The sequence below is a fragment of the Rhopalosiphum padi genome, chromosome 1, assembly GCF_020882245.1.
Source record: "Rhopalosiphum padi isolate XX-2018 chromosome 1, ASM2088224v1, whole genome shotgun sequence".
Lineage (NCBI taxonomy): Eukaryota > Metazoa > Arthropoda > Insecta > Hemiptera > Aphididae > Rhopalosiphum > Rhopalosiphum padi.
This window is the reverse complement of record NC_083597.1, coordinates 44,858,002-44,877,142: the sequence shown is the minus strand read 5'-3', so window position 1 is coordinate 44,877,142 and position 19,141 is coordinate 44,858,002. Positions and strand designations below refer to the sequence as shown.

The 19,141-nt window shown below is 27.5% G+C and overlaps 1 protein-coding gene and 1 long non-coding RNA gene across 11 annotated transcripts in view; one reads left to right on the top strand and one right to left on the bottom strand.

Annotated features, from left to right (window-relative positions):
* Positions 1–314: 314 nt before the first annotated feature.
* Positions 315–19,141, bottom strand: part of LOC132932338 (6-phosphofructo-2-kinase/fructose-2,6-bisphosphatase) — a 33,020-nt gene continuing 14,193 nt past the window's right edge. For 2 of the 6 annotated variants that reach the window (XM_060998657.1, XM_060998659.1), the window contains exons 2-10: positions 10,786–10,911; positions 10,513–10,673; positions 9,638–9,772; positions 9,097–9,354; positions 8,672–8,890; positions 8,285–8,519; positions 8,041–8,168; positions 2,808–2,855; positions 315–1,218 (exon numbers count right to left, since the gene is read on the bottom strand). In XM_060998657.1, coding sequence (XP_060854640.1) covers positions 1,105–1,218; positions 2,808–2,855; positions 8,041–8,168; positions 8,285–8,519; positions 8,672–8,890; positions 9,097–9,354; positions 9,638–9,772; positions 10,513–10,673; positions 10,786–10,911 — 1,424 coding nt within the window. In that variant the 3' untranslated portion in view covers positions 315–1,104. Of the gene's footprint in view, positions 1,219–2,807; positions 2,856–5,666; positions 5,707–6,042; positions 6,353–8,040; positions 8,169–8,284; positions 8,520–8,671; positions 8,891–9,096; positions 9,355–9,637; positions 9,773–10,512; positions 10,674–10,785; positions 10,912–13,530; positions 13,664–19,141 lie in introns of those variants that run through there. The other 4 variants (XM_060998660.1, XM_060998661.1, XM_060998658.1 and 1 more) reach the window with 4 other exon arrangements.
* On the top strand, positions 13,818–16,471 carry LOC132932340 (uncharacterized). Of its 5 annotated transcripts, none has more exons than XR_009662855.1 (5): positions 13,818–13,913; positions 14,025–14,676; positions 14,745–14,932; positions 15,106–15,135; positions 16,096–16,471. It is a non-coding gene; the product is annotated as an uncharacterized LOC132932340 (long non-coding RNA). The 5 variants fall into 5 exon arrangements; XR_009662856.1 differs by having other exon boundaries at positions 13,826–13,913; positions 14,059–14,676; XR_009662853.1 differs by having other exon boundaries at positions 13,910–14,229; positions 14,306–14,676.

The following is a 19,141-nucleotide window of genomic DNA, read 5'->3' as shown; positions in this document are numbered from 1 at the left end:
AGCGAAGACACTAAAACAGACTACAGAGTGACTACGGGGAATACCGAAGTGTTATATTTTGTATACTGTGCCGAGGTTTGACCAAAAAACTGCGCGCACCACGGCCAGCCGTGTGACAAATGCACTACACTGCCTCTTAAATAGGTATACAGTGTAAAATTATTGTATGCATTTAACGATTTATTACGTCAAAATAGATTTAGAACAAAAAATAAATCTTCTTTATTCTGAAGAACATTTTGGTATATAAAAACAAAAGACAAAAAAGCTATTTTTCGTAAATATCACAATAAAATTGGTTTAAAGCGATAATATATGCTATTTAGAGTATAGATGGTATATTTATTTGAAGAATGATTTTGAACAATTGTAATTGTAATATTTGTTTATAAGACAAGCTTATACGATAAAACGGATAGTTCCCTTATAGGTAATAATAATAAATTATGTTTCGAAAGTATGAAATAAAAATAAAACCTTAAAGTAGTCTACAAAATAAAAACAAACAATTAAGTAAATTTTTAAGGTATCAAAACTGATAAATATTATGGTAATGTGTGGTTTATGACGTATGTATATGATGCTTACTTAAATTATTATATAATATAAATATGGCTGTGATAAATAAAACTGTATTTACAATAATCGTCTAAAAATTAAGTAGCGTTTGAAAAATTAAAAAAAAAATTGTACACAAGCATATACATATATTATTAAAATAAAATATATACACAGGTATATATTAGTCGAATTCGGATAGTTTGTTTCTGTCACATGTTATATTACATATTGATATCATACACACATACACACACACACACACACACATATATATATTTCTTAAATATTAAATTATACATAAAAAAAAATCGAAATTCACCATTCTTCCCCTTCCCCCTTTACGGAAACAATAAATTATAATAATGGGTAATTTATATTTATTTTTAGTGCGTGAACGATGCCTTCTTCATCACGACCTCCACTGCAGAACGCAGTCGTTTTTAACGGCGTGTGCACGTACAGAGAAGGTGGTGCGGTATCCCTGATATAGTAATAGTATAATAATATAGTTGTGATCGTTGCCGTATGACGGTGGATCGTAAGTTAAGTGGGCAGTGTAGCGTCTCCGTTGTTCGCTTTTTTGCTGTTCGTATTGTCACCGCCTCCGACGCCGTCGTTTACATCATCCTTAAAACGATCCTCCAGATATCCCGGTTCCTAGAAGATAAGACGTAAAACGTTAATGAATTTAAAGCAATATCGTGTAACTGATCGATTTGATATCGTTATTTCTGCGTACCACTGCATATATCAAAAAATTTCATACGTAAAAGAAATCAAGAAAATTTGCAAGTATATGTGCTGATAAAACGTAGCTTGCATGTACTAGGTACATAAAAATAATAATAATAACAATTTAATTTACAAAACGGTGCGACAAAATTAAAAAAAGATTAACAAAATATAATATGAAATTATATATTATTATCCTATCCTATATGTATATGAGCGTAATATTTACATTAAGCCAAATATTAATATATAATACAATAAAATTAATAAGTGTTATAAAAACGAAAGTTCGAACATGCCACGGTGTTATAACTAGGTTCCGGATTTGTATGTTTAAAAATTTAAAATATAATGCTAACATATTCCAAAAATTCTACAACTATCCTCCTTAATTCCCTTAAAAATTATAAAAATATGCAAAAATAAACAACGAAAATAAAAATATCATGCTTTAATGTGAAAATGAAAAAAATTAATTAAAACACAATATAAAATAAAAACGACATTATGACTTGATAGTATTATCATTGAGTGTGTAAAATATTATTGGAAGCATAATTAATGAGCTAACTAAAAACAGTAAAAATTATTTTTAAACAAAATCACAACTTAAATAAGTAAGTAGGTAATCGATCCCCTGTACAGTACCTAAGAGTTATAGAGTACTCGACTATAAACCGTTAATAAGTAAATCCATTACAATACGTATTAAATTTGATAAATCATTGTACACGGTGAAAAACGATTCTGAGCGGAGATGATCAAACTTCTTTGGAATCATTTTTTTGCCAATTAGTATAAAAAGTACCTATAGTCAGAAACAAGGCTTAAAACTGGAACTTAATACCGGTAAAATCCGTTAAAAACTAAAAACAATATGGACATCAAAACTGAAGACAGTAAAAAATCAATATCAGTAATTGAAACTAAAATTGAAATCGAAAAAAAGTAAAATATCGGAATTCGACAATGGAATCGAAAAAAAAAAAAAAGAAAACCGGTAAAAATGAAATCGGAAAAATGTGTTTTATTTTAAGCCCTACTCAGAAATTTCTGCTTTTGACCAACTAAAGTGCAAACTTCATCTAAGATTTTTTAATAAAAAAAATGTCTTCAGATACAAACTAAACCATAATGATTAATCACCGTAAAATGCATACATTCATCGCTCTGCTCAGAATCTAAAAAATTATAACTGATTAATGATTAAAAAAAGATACTTAAAAGTATATAAATAATTAATAATAATATAATCGAAAATTAAAATAAATTAATATATTTTCTCGCAATTTACAAAATATTCAAAGATATACTTAAGTAACTAAATATACTCTGAAATAATTTTAAATATGCGTAATGCGTATACAACTTTATTGTGTGATCTCTGTTTAACATTATTTATCATTTTCATTTTTCACTCCCTCCAAATAACATATACACTCAATGAAGATGATGTGCAAAAACATAAAAATCCGAATACTAGTAATAACTATATTATTACCAAGAACACACACCGTATTAGTAGATTTTGTGTCCGTGCTATCAGAGACAGTAGGCATATCCTTTAAAAACAAATTACAATAATGATATTATCATACGTTTTTATATAAGTAGGTAATCAGGTAGCGAATGCACAGTATACAATAACGGCGAAATATTTTTCCATTTATCAAAAGTTAAAATTGTGTACATCGATCGTTATAAATATTGTCACGGCGTACAATGTAGATGGAGAAAACTGTTTCTACTTAAAATTTTTTTTCTTATGCATAAATGTGGGATTTCCGATTCACATTTCATCAATAATATACTATAGAATAAAAGAAAAAAATTATTGTTGAGTAACAGAACAATCAAGTCGGTAAACATTGCTTACGCAATGTGAGTTATTCTTTTATTCCTTAGCAAACATATTGTGAATATTTTCAAGGCTTCTTATGTCGAGTACCTCATATTCTGACACAGCCGAGAACATTTTATTTTTATATTTTACCTAGATACTTCCCCTTACGAACATATATTATATTGCGTTGTCTCTCTAACTAACATACATCATAACACATTTTCGTTCAGCAGAATACATTTTGTGATGTAAATTTACCTATTATCAAATTTAAAGGTAAGAATATTATCTAAACAATGACATATGCTTTTAATGATATTATTATTTTAAAGTGAATTACAGCTATGTAAAATATAACAACTTTAAAATGTTCATAACTCACTTTAAAATGATAATATCAATAAAATCGTATGCCATTGTCTAGATAATAGTCTTACCTTTAAAATTGATAATAGGTAAATTTACTCTAATATTAAAGCTAACATCACAAAATGTATTCTGCTGAACGAAAATTTGTTATGATGTACGTTAGTAAGACAAAGACAACCATGCAGATATGGCGTCCTCTTAGCTTCCTACTAAACATTGCGTAGACAGAATTATGTTATTTGTTATTTTTGTTTCTGTAAGGACAAAGTTAGCAGAACGAACTACCTTTATTTATGTAAAATTAATTAGCACATAAATGTGTGTATTTGTGGTGTCATAAGTTTGCCCTTATAACGGAAAAGAGCAAAACCCATCGTATGCGCTGTTTAGTACCGTAAATATAAATTGTTGTAATCGAAAGTAACTATTGTTAGTTTTTCTTGCAAAACGAAGGATATATACATGGGACGTAAGCCGGATTTGTAAGAACCTACAAAGTACAAATTTCCAATAATGTTAAAATATTTATGTCGAATTTCAAAACCCATTTTTTACATCATGAATCAAGATACATATTGAAGGAACTTATATAGTGTATAGTATTGTATATTTAATTGTGTATTATTAATTGTGCTTATGTTTAAATTGTAAAAAAATAATTTTTTCGAAGTTTAACAAACAATATGCAATAACTTTACAAGTATTTAAATATATTTACAAATGCTATAGAACTATAGGTATATACGTAGTACACACAATTTTAAACTCATTTCAAAGAAAAAAACTGGGATGGGGAATTTATTACACTATACAATAATTTTAATTTGGTCCATGATTTAATTAGATGCTATAAAGCAGTGGTTCTTAACGGGGCGGTATCGCCCTCTTGGGGGCATTTCGGTCTCTCTGGGGGGGGGGGGGGGGGCGATAATTTTGAAGGGGATGTTGAGGGGGCGATGAGCTTTTTCAAACTCGGAGAATAAAATTAATATTTTTGTATAGTAAAGTAAAATTTTTTTGTTTAGTGGAGTAAAATATAACCATTGTCCATTACTATCTTCTTAAAATAAATAAGAGTTTTACTTTAATTTAGTATACTGATGAATAAATAAATAAATATATGTATATATTTATAAGAAGAAAATTTGATTTTTAGCAGTTAGTTATTACGATAAAAGGGCGCTGAACTAAAAAAGGTTAAGAACCACTGCTATAAAGCATAAAAAACTACTATTAAACTAAGGTTAAAGATAATTAAAGCCGATTTTATACGATAAAATCACAATATTTTCTAGTTTTTTTTAAAAATTTAGATTTATAAACTTGCGTTAATTTCTTATAAACAATGAAAAACCAATAATATAATATGATATTAGCCCACCACCATTATTTAAATGTCGAAATGCATTGAATTGTCATTGTGTTAACGGTATACCCAGAGAAATTATATAAAATGTATACGACATTAATTCTTATAAAGTAACATATTAAATATTATATTTTAATAATAAGCTGATTTTTTTAAATACTACTTATGAGATACGGGAAAAAAATATTTTTAATTAAAAAATGTATATAAAGAAACCAAGGAATAAATAATAGTATGACCATACTACAAATTAAACTAAAATTGATCAGCAAATATTAAATACCAATAGATATAATATTATAATATAATATATAATTTAATATTAAACTTTGTTTTGTATACTTAGGTAGAATGTGATGCATTTAGTGACTACATTACTTATTTTAAAAATAGCAGTCAAATAAAAAAAAATTGTATTTTTTTCAAAAACATTTAGAAATGACAAAATAATGTAAAAATATTTTTTCAATTAAGTTAAAAAAAATCGAATTAGTGATAGTAGACACTTTAATGAATCATATTGTACATACATGGTTTTATACATATTAATTGATTTTGTTAAGTATGTTATATATTTTTGATAACAGTAAAAATATATGTACAATATTAAATATTAATAATCATTGATAAGCAGTATTACTGAGATGAAGCCAACTATAAGTCATCATTTGTTTATTTACATTATGATAAAATATCACGTTTAAAAATTAAATGTGTTTGTTAATAATATTACCGACCCTTGTTTTCATGTTAAGCAAAAATGTGTAAAATCAAATATATTTATAGACTTACTTTGGAAATAATTACTCTGTCATTCATTTTTTAGCAAATTCTAGAAAAAATTATTCAAAAATATAAACATGTTTTAATCAATGTTTTACAGATTGGACTTTGAGAAACGAATACAATATTTTTTTACATGCAAAAACAGTAATTTTTCAAAAGAAATAAATACCTAAATTGATAACAAATTTTAGCATTTTTACCAACCGGTGTTTTAATATACAGAAAGAGTAAATATAGGTAAAACGTTTTTCAAAAAATCATTTCTTACAGTTCTTATTTCAGGAGTTATTAAAAAAGAAGTTATTTTTTAAACACATAGTAGCCATGAGATGATTAAATACGAACATTTTTTAATCCTAATACTGATATAAATAAATTATCATATTATATAATATAATTTATTGAGCATGCGAGTAAAAATAAACGTGTATACAAAATGAATATCTATATTAAAATGATGAATTTAACTTAAGTCTTTAATAACATACTTTGATTCATAAATAAATTTAAAAAATAAATACTGAGAAATCAAGACAATCAAGACTCTTCCAACATTTATAACTTATAGACATAAGTGCTTCAAGACATCAAGTGAAAAAATACTCAGGTATGAATGGTGTTGTCTGTGTGCATGGGTCCAATCAGGCCCACCTTATAACTGTTATTTAATTTTCATAGTATTATAACTAAATCTAAAAAAATGTGTTCCAATAATTAAGAATATGTAATTTTCAAAAACATATAAATACATTTTTATCATTTTAAAATTTTAAATTCATATAATATAATATTGTATGAAACAAAAGTTTATGTACAAATAATTTGCTAAGTTATTTATAAATTTAAAAAATGAAATATTGAAGTACCTATAACAATATACATTTTGAATAATTTTCAAAAACGCCATTTAAGGGGATTTATCCCTACATAGTGTTTTAAAATATACTGTGCAGACAGCAGATGTTAAACATTTTGGGATTAGCTAGACAGACTGTATTTTCTCAAAAGAAAAAAAAATTTTTTTAATCTATTCGTAATTGGTATACCTACTTATTACGTACTATTATACGTACATAGGTATAACATTCTGTAGTTTTTTGTATAGTTGATTAATATTATAGATATTAAAATGTTATACAATAGTTTGAAGACAAACTTTACAGGCAAGTTACAGACCTGTTTTACGAAATAGGAGAGTGGAAGCTGGGAAAGTTGCCATTAAACATGTATTATTTGTAAAAAAATTATGACCCAATTGGTGAATTCATGGTTGTTATTACTGATAGTTTTGAAAGCTACGCTGACATTTATAACTATGAATGTATGTAAAGAACCGAATTCAGCTATGCCAACCCGTGAAGGATAAGTACAAAATATATGTAATATTAAAATATGAAGTCAGAAATTGAAGAATATTATGTGATTTTAAAACTAAATTCAGTCGAAATTTGTAAAATAATATTAGCATATAAAACAAAATATTATATTTTCCAACAATGTCTAATACATTTAATGAATAGATATGTACATCATATAATTTTAAAATTTGATTTTACATAATCCATTTTTTCAAACAGGTCACCCAAATTGATTGTAGTTGTTGATATATATTACATAAATCTGTCTAAACCGATACAATAGTTTATAAATTATAATATTATTGATGCACATACTCAGATTATTTTGCAGTCAAAAGACATGAAAATATATTAACTTTTGATCAATACTCAGTATAAATGTGATTGATAATTATTAAAATACACAAAGTATAAACAAAACGTATTGCTTATACTTTATTTGCATAAGGATCTAATTAGTTACTGAAATCAACAACTTTTTGCAGTAAACATATAATGTTTACGACACATAAATATGTGAAACAATATAAGGTTGATTCAAGTATAACTACACTAACTGTACATCAAAATTATAATAAATCACTTCTAAAAGTTACTGAAAACTAACTAATTAATATTAACTACTATAATGTTGATTAAAATATCAAGAAAGCTTTCAAGATACAATAGTTTGTAAATTGTAACATTTGGTGAAAAACTCTTCAACGCGCTTGTTGTATTAGTAGTTATTAGTTTAGTAAAAACACAAAAACAAACAATGAAAATAAAACAGTTTAACAAAGAAGTTTTTACATTTTTAAGAGTAAAGAATGACCCGTAATACCGGCACACTTCTGTTTATTATGAGTTCAATTGATCATATAATGTGATTTAATTTACACATGAAAATGTAAACATTATTTTTTAAACAAACATAATTTAGTACTTGTATTAAAAAAAAAAAATAATAACATTTCCGATCTTTGTGTATGTTAAACTCTTATTCTATGCTATTTTTTTTTGATTTTGTTTAAGTAACTAACCTGAGGCTTTGGACGATGCGTGCTGACAGCCTCGATAGGAAAGTTGATTTGCTCCATTCTACAACCGTACGCTACGGGCGTAAGTTTTATCAACGAATGTAAGGGCACTTCTAAGTACGGTAACTCTTCTACAAAATAAAAAATATTTATGATATTAAATGGGTTTCTAGTTATATTGTAAATGGTGGAGAAATAAATAGCAAAAATAATAGCTATAGAAAGTCCTATATAAAAATAAACAGACCTGAGTTTTTGTCCAAAAAATATGCCAGTAAACACCGAAAAACAGCCTGATGGCTGACCACTAGAACGTTTCCCTGTCTCTCCAACTCCATAATAACTGGTTCTAATCGGGCAACCAAGTCTTCGTACGACTCACCTCTCGGATAACGGTACGCAAACTTGTCCTTGTCACGAGCTGCAAACTGCTCAGGATACTCGCGTTTGATCATCGCGTACGTTTTACCGTCACATACACCCTAAAAAAATAAATAATAAAAAACAAATAAGCAAACAAACATTCACCTAATAATGTAAGTATGGCGGTCACGAACAAATTGTTTATGACGTGTGGAAAGTTTATATTATACTATATAATATTTATTATCTATAAAAGTATCGTGTTTCTTACGGCATCGATTTCATTCAGCGACTTCCATCGTTCTTGCGGGGCCTGAACGCCGCTAGCGGTTTGAATGGTCCTATAATGCCATGATGTCCACACCCGAAGGTTTTCGATATTCTGTTCGTTTATGTAGTTAGCTAATGCGATGGCATACTTGACACCGTTGGGCGACAGTTGGGAATCCCCGCCGATTTTTCCTTCCTTGTTCCATTCGCTCTCGCCGTGCTGTAAAAAATACGTAATTAGATTGATAGTATTAAATTTTTATTATTTTGTTTTCGAATCTTAGATAAGTAAAACAGTAAGACTTCTCACGTATTTGAAATTTTCACAAAAATAAATAGTTTTTAAAGTTAGTATCTCAGATTTTTAAATTACACAAAAAAAAACTATTTTTGCCAGGACAGTATATTTTATATTGAAGCACTCACTCTAGTAAGATAAATGGTTCTTGGAATGATATGAATGTTCATCAAGTAGTAGACGATGCGTGACTGTATGTGACCCTCGTGCTTGCGCACCAACACCTTTTCGCCAGTGTTGAATATTTTCATGAAGCTCAATTCAGACTCAGTCTCTTCGTTTAGTGGTTCATACCGCTCTTGATAGTGCTCTATCCGCTGCAAAAAGTCCCTGAGTGCCACATCAGCACCCATGCTCTGGTAGTCCGGGCTGTTGATCTTCACTTCCTGCGCAACAAAACAGTGTAAAATACATCAATATAATAGGCATTTACAATTTCAAACTTGTTTATTATACGCATTTATTATGCCACTAGTTTTCAACTTATAGTTCATGACCCATGGGTTGAGTCAAAAAAAGTTGAAGACCATTAAGTTATGTATAAACATACAATCGACATTATTATTTATAGATATAAAACCAACACGACAATATGTTATATAATATACACACATTAAATATATTATACTATTTAATACTATAATAATATGTTCTTATTAATTAATTTACCATTATGTTCTGTTCGACTATTTTTGGATCATCACACACTGATTCAACGAAAAACAACTTGAACCCTCGTTTTTTTACGACAATATCCAATATCAATTGCCGGCGCTCAGTGGTCGAGTTGGTGGCGTCAAACACCTATAAACCGGAGTTACATTGTAATTATGTATTTAAATTTCATGCAGCATATATTTTTTAAAGAGTGGTACTTTTAAGAGAAAAAACTGATTCTCTCCAAAAGTATTAATGTTTATGAAAAAGATTTTTTATAATTATTATTTATTATGTTTTTACTTATTTTAATGAAAATATACATTTATACTGATACATTCATATTCCACTAAGTTCTGAGAACTTTGATGTATAGAAATTGAATTTCTAACGATTAATATGTGATTTTACTAGATGTGGACTAGAAATGGTTATAACTAAAAACGGTTAGAGCCAAATTATAATAAACATATTAATTGTTGAACATACAGAATGATGAATTATCAGCCAAACCGAAACCTAAAATCTATTTTTAAACATACAATGTAAGAAATATTTTGCAGTTGCACGTTATAATACAAAAATACAAAATATTTATATTTGTATACATTTTTTTATTATAATGACAATAATAATGAATAATTTTTGAGCAGTAACCTATCGAGAATTTTCCAGGTATCCCGCTGACCTGGTCCCTCCCTGGATGTATATGTACTCAATCAAAAGTAAAATAATTAAGCACTATAAAAAAATCAATTTTTTCAAAAACATTATTACGTAATGACTTAAAACAAATAATACAATATTTCCAAAAATAATTTTTGATAAAACGGGTGCGTGACCTTAAAGAAATCGCCCTATTTTAAAATTATTTATGATATACTTACAGCGACTTCGCCGCCGTTATCTAGCCACGTGCATACGTCGTCGAGCGCATCGATGGCACATTGTGTTCGAATTGCCATCGCTTCAACGTTGTCGGGACGGAAGAACTCATGACACTTATACGCCGTGGTGGCATGACGCCGGTATTCTCCGAGATTGAAAACTGAAATATTTAATATGCTCATATAATACAACAGTAATTAACCAATATTCAATACCAGATGTATCATGTACGAGTATATCACACAAACTATTGTTATTTTCTCTATACCCACCTTTAGTGTTGATACCAATCCAGTTAAGGTACCGGGAAAGTTTTTTCGAAATGTAAGTTTTCCCTCGTGCCGGTAGTCCGACCATAGCAATAACATGCGGTGTGTTAACATAGTTAAGACGTTCACCTAGAAAATTTTAGTACACAATGAGTATTATGTATTTTAATACATATTTCAATTATATTTATTATCATAGTTAATTATTTAATAATAAATAATACGAAGATAGATCATTTATAACTAATTAAAGTTTTTAAAATTCTTTAGAGATATAGAAACAACTAATATAAATAAAATTAATCCATACTAAATATTATTGATAGGGAATGATGTTATGGCATACGTTTGTCAATAATATGGTTTTGAAGGCCAGTAACTACGAAGAAAAAGAAAACCTACCTAAAATAACTTAATAATATATAAATCACTGGATTTATTTGTGTTCAATTAAATTATCGTTCATCAAAAAAACTCATTAAACTATGGTCATAGTATATAAAGAAAGATTTAGATATACATCGGGCATTGGATACCCGTTTTTTTAAACCTTTAATTTCTCCCTTTTGGGTAAAACATAAGATCAGTAATATAATGTCCAGATATCAAGATTTATTTATTTATATCAAAAAGTAATTGTACGATAAGAGTAAGAAATATAGTTTTGTGTTTATAACTATTCAATAAGGAAATGCATCGTCGGATTCCATACGTTGATAACGATTATATATGTCATACTTTATATAACACAATAACACATTTCTATACACTATAACTAACGCATTTTTTTTTTACTTTAACTATAACCACTATAACAACTTAACTAATACAAAATTTACTTTTCAATGTAATTCATAATTAGGTACCTATACTTAATAGATACATAATTTATTATATCATACAAAATAATGACCGTAATAAAATTATATAACTATATTAATGGAAAAAAAATAGGTAATGAAAAAAAAAATATAATGTAACACTATAAATCATGTTTATATAAATTAAACTAAACTATAATAGACTTCTTATACTGTTTAAAATTATTGATGCATAAAAAACAATAATATCAAGTACACATGGATAAGTAATTTTTCTAAGATGTGTAATTGAAAACATTTTCTATAGTTAAACTTTAGTAAAATTTCAAAAAATAACTTTTCATTTTTCCAAATTACAGTAGGTACTTCATCCAATACTACTAATTTCTAATTAAAATAGAACCATACAACTTTTGATTATACAAATAGTGCTTTTTCAAAATAAAAAATATAAATAAATCATTATACATAATTGTATAGTTTAAAAACCAAAAGTATCTATTTATATATGTATAGTAGGCAGTAGAGTCAATATTTTAAAATAAAATGTTAATTCTATTAAACACTCATACGAATATACAATGTTAATGTTTGAAATTTTATACACTCGGAAACCCAATATACTTATTAGAAATGAATATCATTGTTTTATAATTATTGTTCGTCATAAATCTAACGTAAATCATAACCTATATAATGATATATTTTTAATTTTAAAATAAATGTAAAAATATTATTGAATTAGAACCAGGAATCTAGAAATTATTTTTCAGAAAATATCGTATTTTACTGTATTATGTTAATACATAACGGAAATAAATTGTAATACTACCATACCTAACCGTTTAAACACAAATTTATTAGTTTATAAATATTTATTGTTTTGTTCACAATACTGTCAATACTTATAACTTATAAGGTTATTGATTTATTGATGTCTTAAAAACTCCTAACTAATAATCACATGTTAAAACTTACAATTGCAGATAATTTAAACAGTGTTAAATATTATAATTTATTTATGATCCAACATTTCTTTGTCACATTTCAGACTAACCATGTCAAGGTGAAATAACAATTAACAATACAGGTAAACTATTAAAAATCAATAAGTATATTAAAATAAGTATTTAAATGTAGGTAGTTTGTATCTTAAGAAATACAATATTTTATTTATTTATAAAATCAAATCAATAATTTATAAATGAATACCTACTTTTTAAATCAATCAATTTTCATTATGTATCTCATATATAATGCATTATTTATATGTGTATAACCACACAATTTAATAACTTATTTTGTACACATTAAAAACTTTTATCACTATAGGATTAATAAATTAAAGATAAAATTATACTAAAATGTAAATCACTATACTAGTGATTATTACATATTGCCAATCGGAATGATACTTTGATCTATATGAATAATGAATATACATTGAATACGTTAATTACGTTTATCCGCATGAAAGGTAAACATTAATATTGTTAAGTCCATTGAAGTATACTGAATGGATTATGCATCTAGATACAGGGTGGTCAACTGATATTTTTTTCTTTGCAACGAACATAAAAACTCATTTACAAGTGGAAAAATGCAATGATAAAAAACTTAGTGTAATAAAAAATGTGTTTTATGAAAATTGATCAACCCGTCGTAAACACACATCAAAATATAGTAATACAGTAGTTACAGAGGTACCTAATTATTTTTAATTTCGTACGTTTTAGGGCATAACAGATTATGGAAGGTAGATAACTTGTTTACGCAATTAATAGACTGATGATATTACAAATATATACACATATACAATATACATATATTATGCAAGAAGAAAACTCATATACGAAAATGAAACGGTTATGATTTTCTCAAGGTCAAAAAGTTTTGTGCGTGTGTTTTTGCTTTTTGGCCAACTCACCGATCATAATGAACTCTTGTCGCTCAAAAAGCGACTGCCGCCGGGGGAACATGGGTTTGACAATGACGTTTCGAACGGTAACAATAACGACAACGACGACGAAGCTCGACGAGGAGAACGACGACGCGGACACGACTACTAGACGCGCGAAAAGATTTATTTTGGAAAACGTACAAATCCGGACGCGGTCAATACATATTATTATATCGACGATGACGAAGATGTCACGTGCATCATCGGGTATTGTGTATATATGTACCTACGTCGCAATGAGTATTATTTATCTCGCGGTGGCGGCGACAACGAGCGGACCCGACCGACCGACCGACAAATGCCGCAGTCGAATGAGCGCGATAGCAATAATACACGGCCGTATAGTACAAGTACGTAGTTTAAAATCGAGCTGTGCATGTGTGTAGGAGAGAACGAAAACCGCACTTACGCGATTATAATAATACTTGGTGTGCGTGCATTTTTTATATATATATATATAGGTACCTGCAACTACTCGTGTGCGTTTGTATATAGCCAGGTACGAGTCGGGGTGGATGGAGGTCGAACAAAATCGTTAAGGCGGCGCCGCCGCCGCCATCGCCAAGTCGCGTTACGTCGTCATCGAACACACGCCGGGGCGGTGGAAAGTATATAGGTATTTATTAGAAAAAAAAATTGCACTACGTAACGACCAATAATACTACTGTATGTACATGCGCTATAGCTAAATAAACTATTCTCTATTCGCACATGTACCCAAGCCCGACAATCGTATTTTCAGCCCATTGTGTGACGTGCGCGTTGCTTGCGCGGCATCGGAGCGTTTATAAATAGTAGACGCCGGAGGGATATATAGCTAATGCCGCGAGACAGCGGCCTGTCGGTCTATTCTCGCGAGAGCGTCTCCGGCGTCCGGCGAAGACGTCGCGGCAGCGTCGACCCAATTGCCACGGACCGGAAGGAACCGGACGGAGTCGCACGCCAACAACCACGCATTCACAGTGCGGCGCCGGGTATCGATTGTTAGTATAAATTATTTATACATTGTGGTCGCTACTGTCAAATTTTATCTGCGATATCGGAGATCGTAAAGAAACTGTGTATACTAACTTTTCAGTAGGTTTCTATAGCGTGATTCGTTATATTGAATATGTAAGTACTATGTAATTGATGACGTGGTAATTTTGAATCCACAATAATTAGTAAACCATTGCATACAGGTACGAGAAATGGTATATAGAGTGGAAACGTCCCCGTCGCGTCAGTGAAGGATTAAGGAATTTTGCAAACACAAATTAGTGTGAATTCCAGGGAATGTTCGAGAACGGCCTGGAATATCAAAAGATTCACGATAAACAATTACTATGCATTAATCATTATGAATTACGATAATGAATGACGTATTTCAGTAAGATATCCAAGTTTAATTATCAAAGACGATAATAGTTAACTTATAAGTGAAAAACAAATTAAACTGTAATTGTCTTAAAATTGATCAAAAATGAATAATGAAAATAAAACAAAAACATAAATACATAAATCATCTATAAATTTTATAAAATTATATTAAATTTTTTTCAGATGTCTTGCTTATATCAAAATATGCTATAGGTAAGTAATACTATTTAATTCCATCATAAAAGAATGTAAAATTTAAAAACTGGTAAATGTTAACATCTGCATAGTACTTAAACATAAGATTAATAGAGTTATTCTATGTAACAAAAACAATTATTTATCCATCGACCTATTTCGCAGGAAAAAGGTAACTATCATCAAAAGATTAAGAATAAATCATACTAGACTCACCTACAATTACCCGATATCTTATGTGGAATTTCTCACATACGTGACATGAGGCGTCAAACTTTCAGTTAAGTGTGACTCATTACACGATGCAAGAAACAAAAACAAAATATCTGACGTCATAATGTTCGAAAGCCTAACACCAGAACTTCTAATACCAAACGCCTATAAATTTAAAAGAAATAATATTTTCTTTCCTCCAGTAGTCAGTAAATAGTGTCGTATGCGCACCATAATTAGCCGTCGTTTGAATACAGCGAGAGATAAATTAATATAATATACAAAAGTACAAACTTTGTAAATTTATAAATACTCTTATTATTATTATTATATTTATTTATTTTTCTAAAACACAATAATTTCACCTGAACTAAAAATGTAAAAATACTATATAAAAAAAATATATAACCTAATGTCGAAGAGGTTATCTTTTCTTGGATAATAAAAATAAATAGTAGTTGAATGGTTATAAATTGCCATCCTAGCAGTATTACTCGTATTATCATAAAAATTAAATACGTAGTAACACTTAAGACTCAATTTATGCTTTATTCCGAATTTATCACCTATCAACTTGAAAATTAACATTAGCTAAATTATAAAATATTCGAACTATAAACATTTATATGATTTATTGACTAATATTTATTTGTAAGCGGCGATACTATTGTTTCATATTTTAATAAAATGCTTTTTATTAAATTATGATCAATATTATCAATACCTAAAATTAAAAAAAAAATATATTTTAATTTTTTTTTTCAGAGGACGATCCAGTTTATGTAAAACGCAGGGTATATTCCGGAAAGTGCCAATTCTAGTCAGTCTCCATTTCAAAGGATATTTTATAACTTATACATTACCTACTATTACTTATTAGAAGTTTTTTATTCTTAATAAGTAGTATGGGCGTAACCTATTATGATATAGGTTAAACTAATTTATGAAATAAACATCGTATATATTTTAATTTATAATAATTATAATTTTATATTATATTTTCATATACATTATTTTTAAATACCGATGTATTGTAGAATAGTTTGAACTTTGAATAAGTATACATGTATTAAATATTTTGAAATTTGCAATGAGTATGTAAAACAATAAGATCTGTAATTAAAATAAAATTCAGTCTCAAGGATTAATATTTTTTTAAATTACAACTATTTCACTAAAATCTAGTACAATATCTATATTTTGAGATGTAAATATGATTTTAATTTATTGTAAGCAGCCAATGCTCAAATACAATAATAAAACAAGACAAAAAAACCCATTCTGAAAGCGTGCTATAAGTTCTCGGTTTTGAAACGTATTTTAAATAAACTATAATTGCATAATATTATACAATTTTAAAAGAATTTGGTATCCGTAGGTATGTATGTATAATGTAACAATGTATATACTTATGTATAGAAATTAAATATCTTGATTTGTAAATAATTGACCTGCTACAGACATGTTGTTGGTCAATCAAAAAAATAATGAGTGTTCAGTATCTTTGTTTAGAAAAATGTTGGACTCCCCTCCGAAATTTTTTCAGTAACGGCTTTACTCATCAAAATACTCTTAAAATAGGTACAATTTATTGTAAAACCACATTTTTATTACATATATGTTTATAATACTAAGGGACTTTGCTCCTTGCTTGCTTCGCTAATCAAATCCCCTGGAGACTGCCCCTGCGACCAAGGATCACCCTCTTTAAATGTAAAAATGAATTAACTGTATTTTTAAATATTTAAAAAAAAACTTTTTTTAAATAATATAAAATGTTAAGTATTTAATAAACAATACATATTGTTTATTTATAGGTTTCTGTAGCAATTATATTACGTTGAAAATGAAATGTACAAAACTTTTTCATTCAATAGAGAGATATAATATATAATAATGTTATAAATAATATTATTATCCTTGTTAACCAAACAACAACAACAATATAAGCGATAAGGTTTTAAAATTTATATTTAAAAACCTAAAAACTGACTAAATGAAAATACTAATGAAGTGTATGTACTTAGTACCCAATAAAAAAAATGTATTGTTTTGTTGTCATCGCACTCCTTGAAATATAAAAGATTCTGCAAAACCACATTCACCAAGTATATTGTGTAACGTATTATTATTCTATAAGGAAAAATAATAGGTTTTACATCAATACAAAACAATTAGTTATAATTCATTACTCATTACAAACTTTGAAAGCTACTTAGTACTAAGGATATATATTATTTACCAAATAAAAATGAAATAATTGTGGATAATATTATCCCTAATTTAACAATTCTTTTGTCCTTAACCCAAGGAATTATATAGTCGTATAATATTTATCTTAATAGCTATAATAACAAAATAAATGGTAAAAAAAATATATAGATCATTTGTTTTGTTAGCAAACTATAATTTACTCTGCTATAGTATTGTATTGTATTGTATCTATTATTAATAGATAATTATTTTCTGGTTGTTAGCATACAGTACTATAACAGCGTTGTGATAGATACTAGATACAAGACAATTTCTGAATTATCACTCTATATTACCAATTGGTATGAAAAAAATTATTAAAGTAAAGTTAGACTATTAAATTTAATTTTTATAAATAGAAGCTGAGTGAATATATTATATTAGTGCGTATGAAAATATATAAAACGGGCAGCAAGTCAAAAATCTTAGTGTTCGTGAAACAAATAGTTTTTTAACCTTTGCTACAAAAATTGCATACTGTACAAAATTTAACTTTAATTGCGTAAATAAGTTTTATTTTTAAATATTTAAATGTTTAATCAAAACTATATTTTGAAATTTTTATCTGAATCATAATGTACATATAACATCTCGAAAATATTAATATAAAAGTATATTCTAATACATAAAAAATTATAATTTAAGTAACAGTAGAATGTTTCAATTTTCTACGGCTAATACTTATTAGTTACAACGAAAAAACTAAAATTGTTAAAACTTAAGAAGAACCTTATAAAAAAATGATCAAATTTAATATGAATATTAAAAAGAGGTAAATTAGATAATTTCTCTGCTGTAAAATTATTGGTGTCAAGTGTATCTCGTTATTAAGTAAGTCACTGTAATATATGAGTGTTAAATCTGTATTCAATGATAATATGCATATCAAAGACGATTCTGGGCGATGTCGGTAGAACACCCTCAGTCTCAATAGACATAACTTTTATTAAAATTGAAGCAATAGTTTAAAATAATAATTATTGATACATTTTTAATAACTTTTGAGTCGATAATTTACAGCAAAACTGTGAGAATTATTGGTTCATGATATAAATAGGCAATAGCATAAAATTAATCTAAATGTTTTAAAAATGTCATTGTGTAAATAAAATTAAATAATAAGCCTACGTAGAAGTTTAAATCTCCACAAATAATTTTTGAATTACGAGTATAATTTCGTGAATTTTATGCAACTCTTTTAATTGTCATTATTTATAGAAAAAATAAAATCAAAATTTCAAATGTCAACAAATAGATCAAAATGATTTAAAATATTTTGAGAATTATTCTATGTATATATAATGTTAATATAAGCATTTAGTGAACATTTCAAATATGTAAGGTTACTAAGGTTATTCGTTTTTTTGATTATAATAAAATAATAAAATCGATTTTCTTGAAAACTAGTTTTGAGTAAAAATTCTTTCATTTTCTCGATTATTTTTTAATTTAAATCTCTTCTGAAATTACCAACTAGATTCACTTTCCTATCTGCAGAAAATATATTGAAGATAAAAATCTAAGCATTTTTTATATAAAACGTGAACACATAAAATAA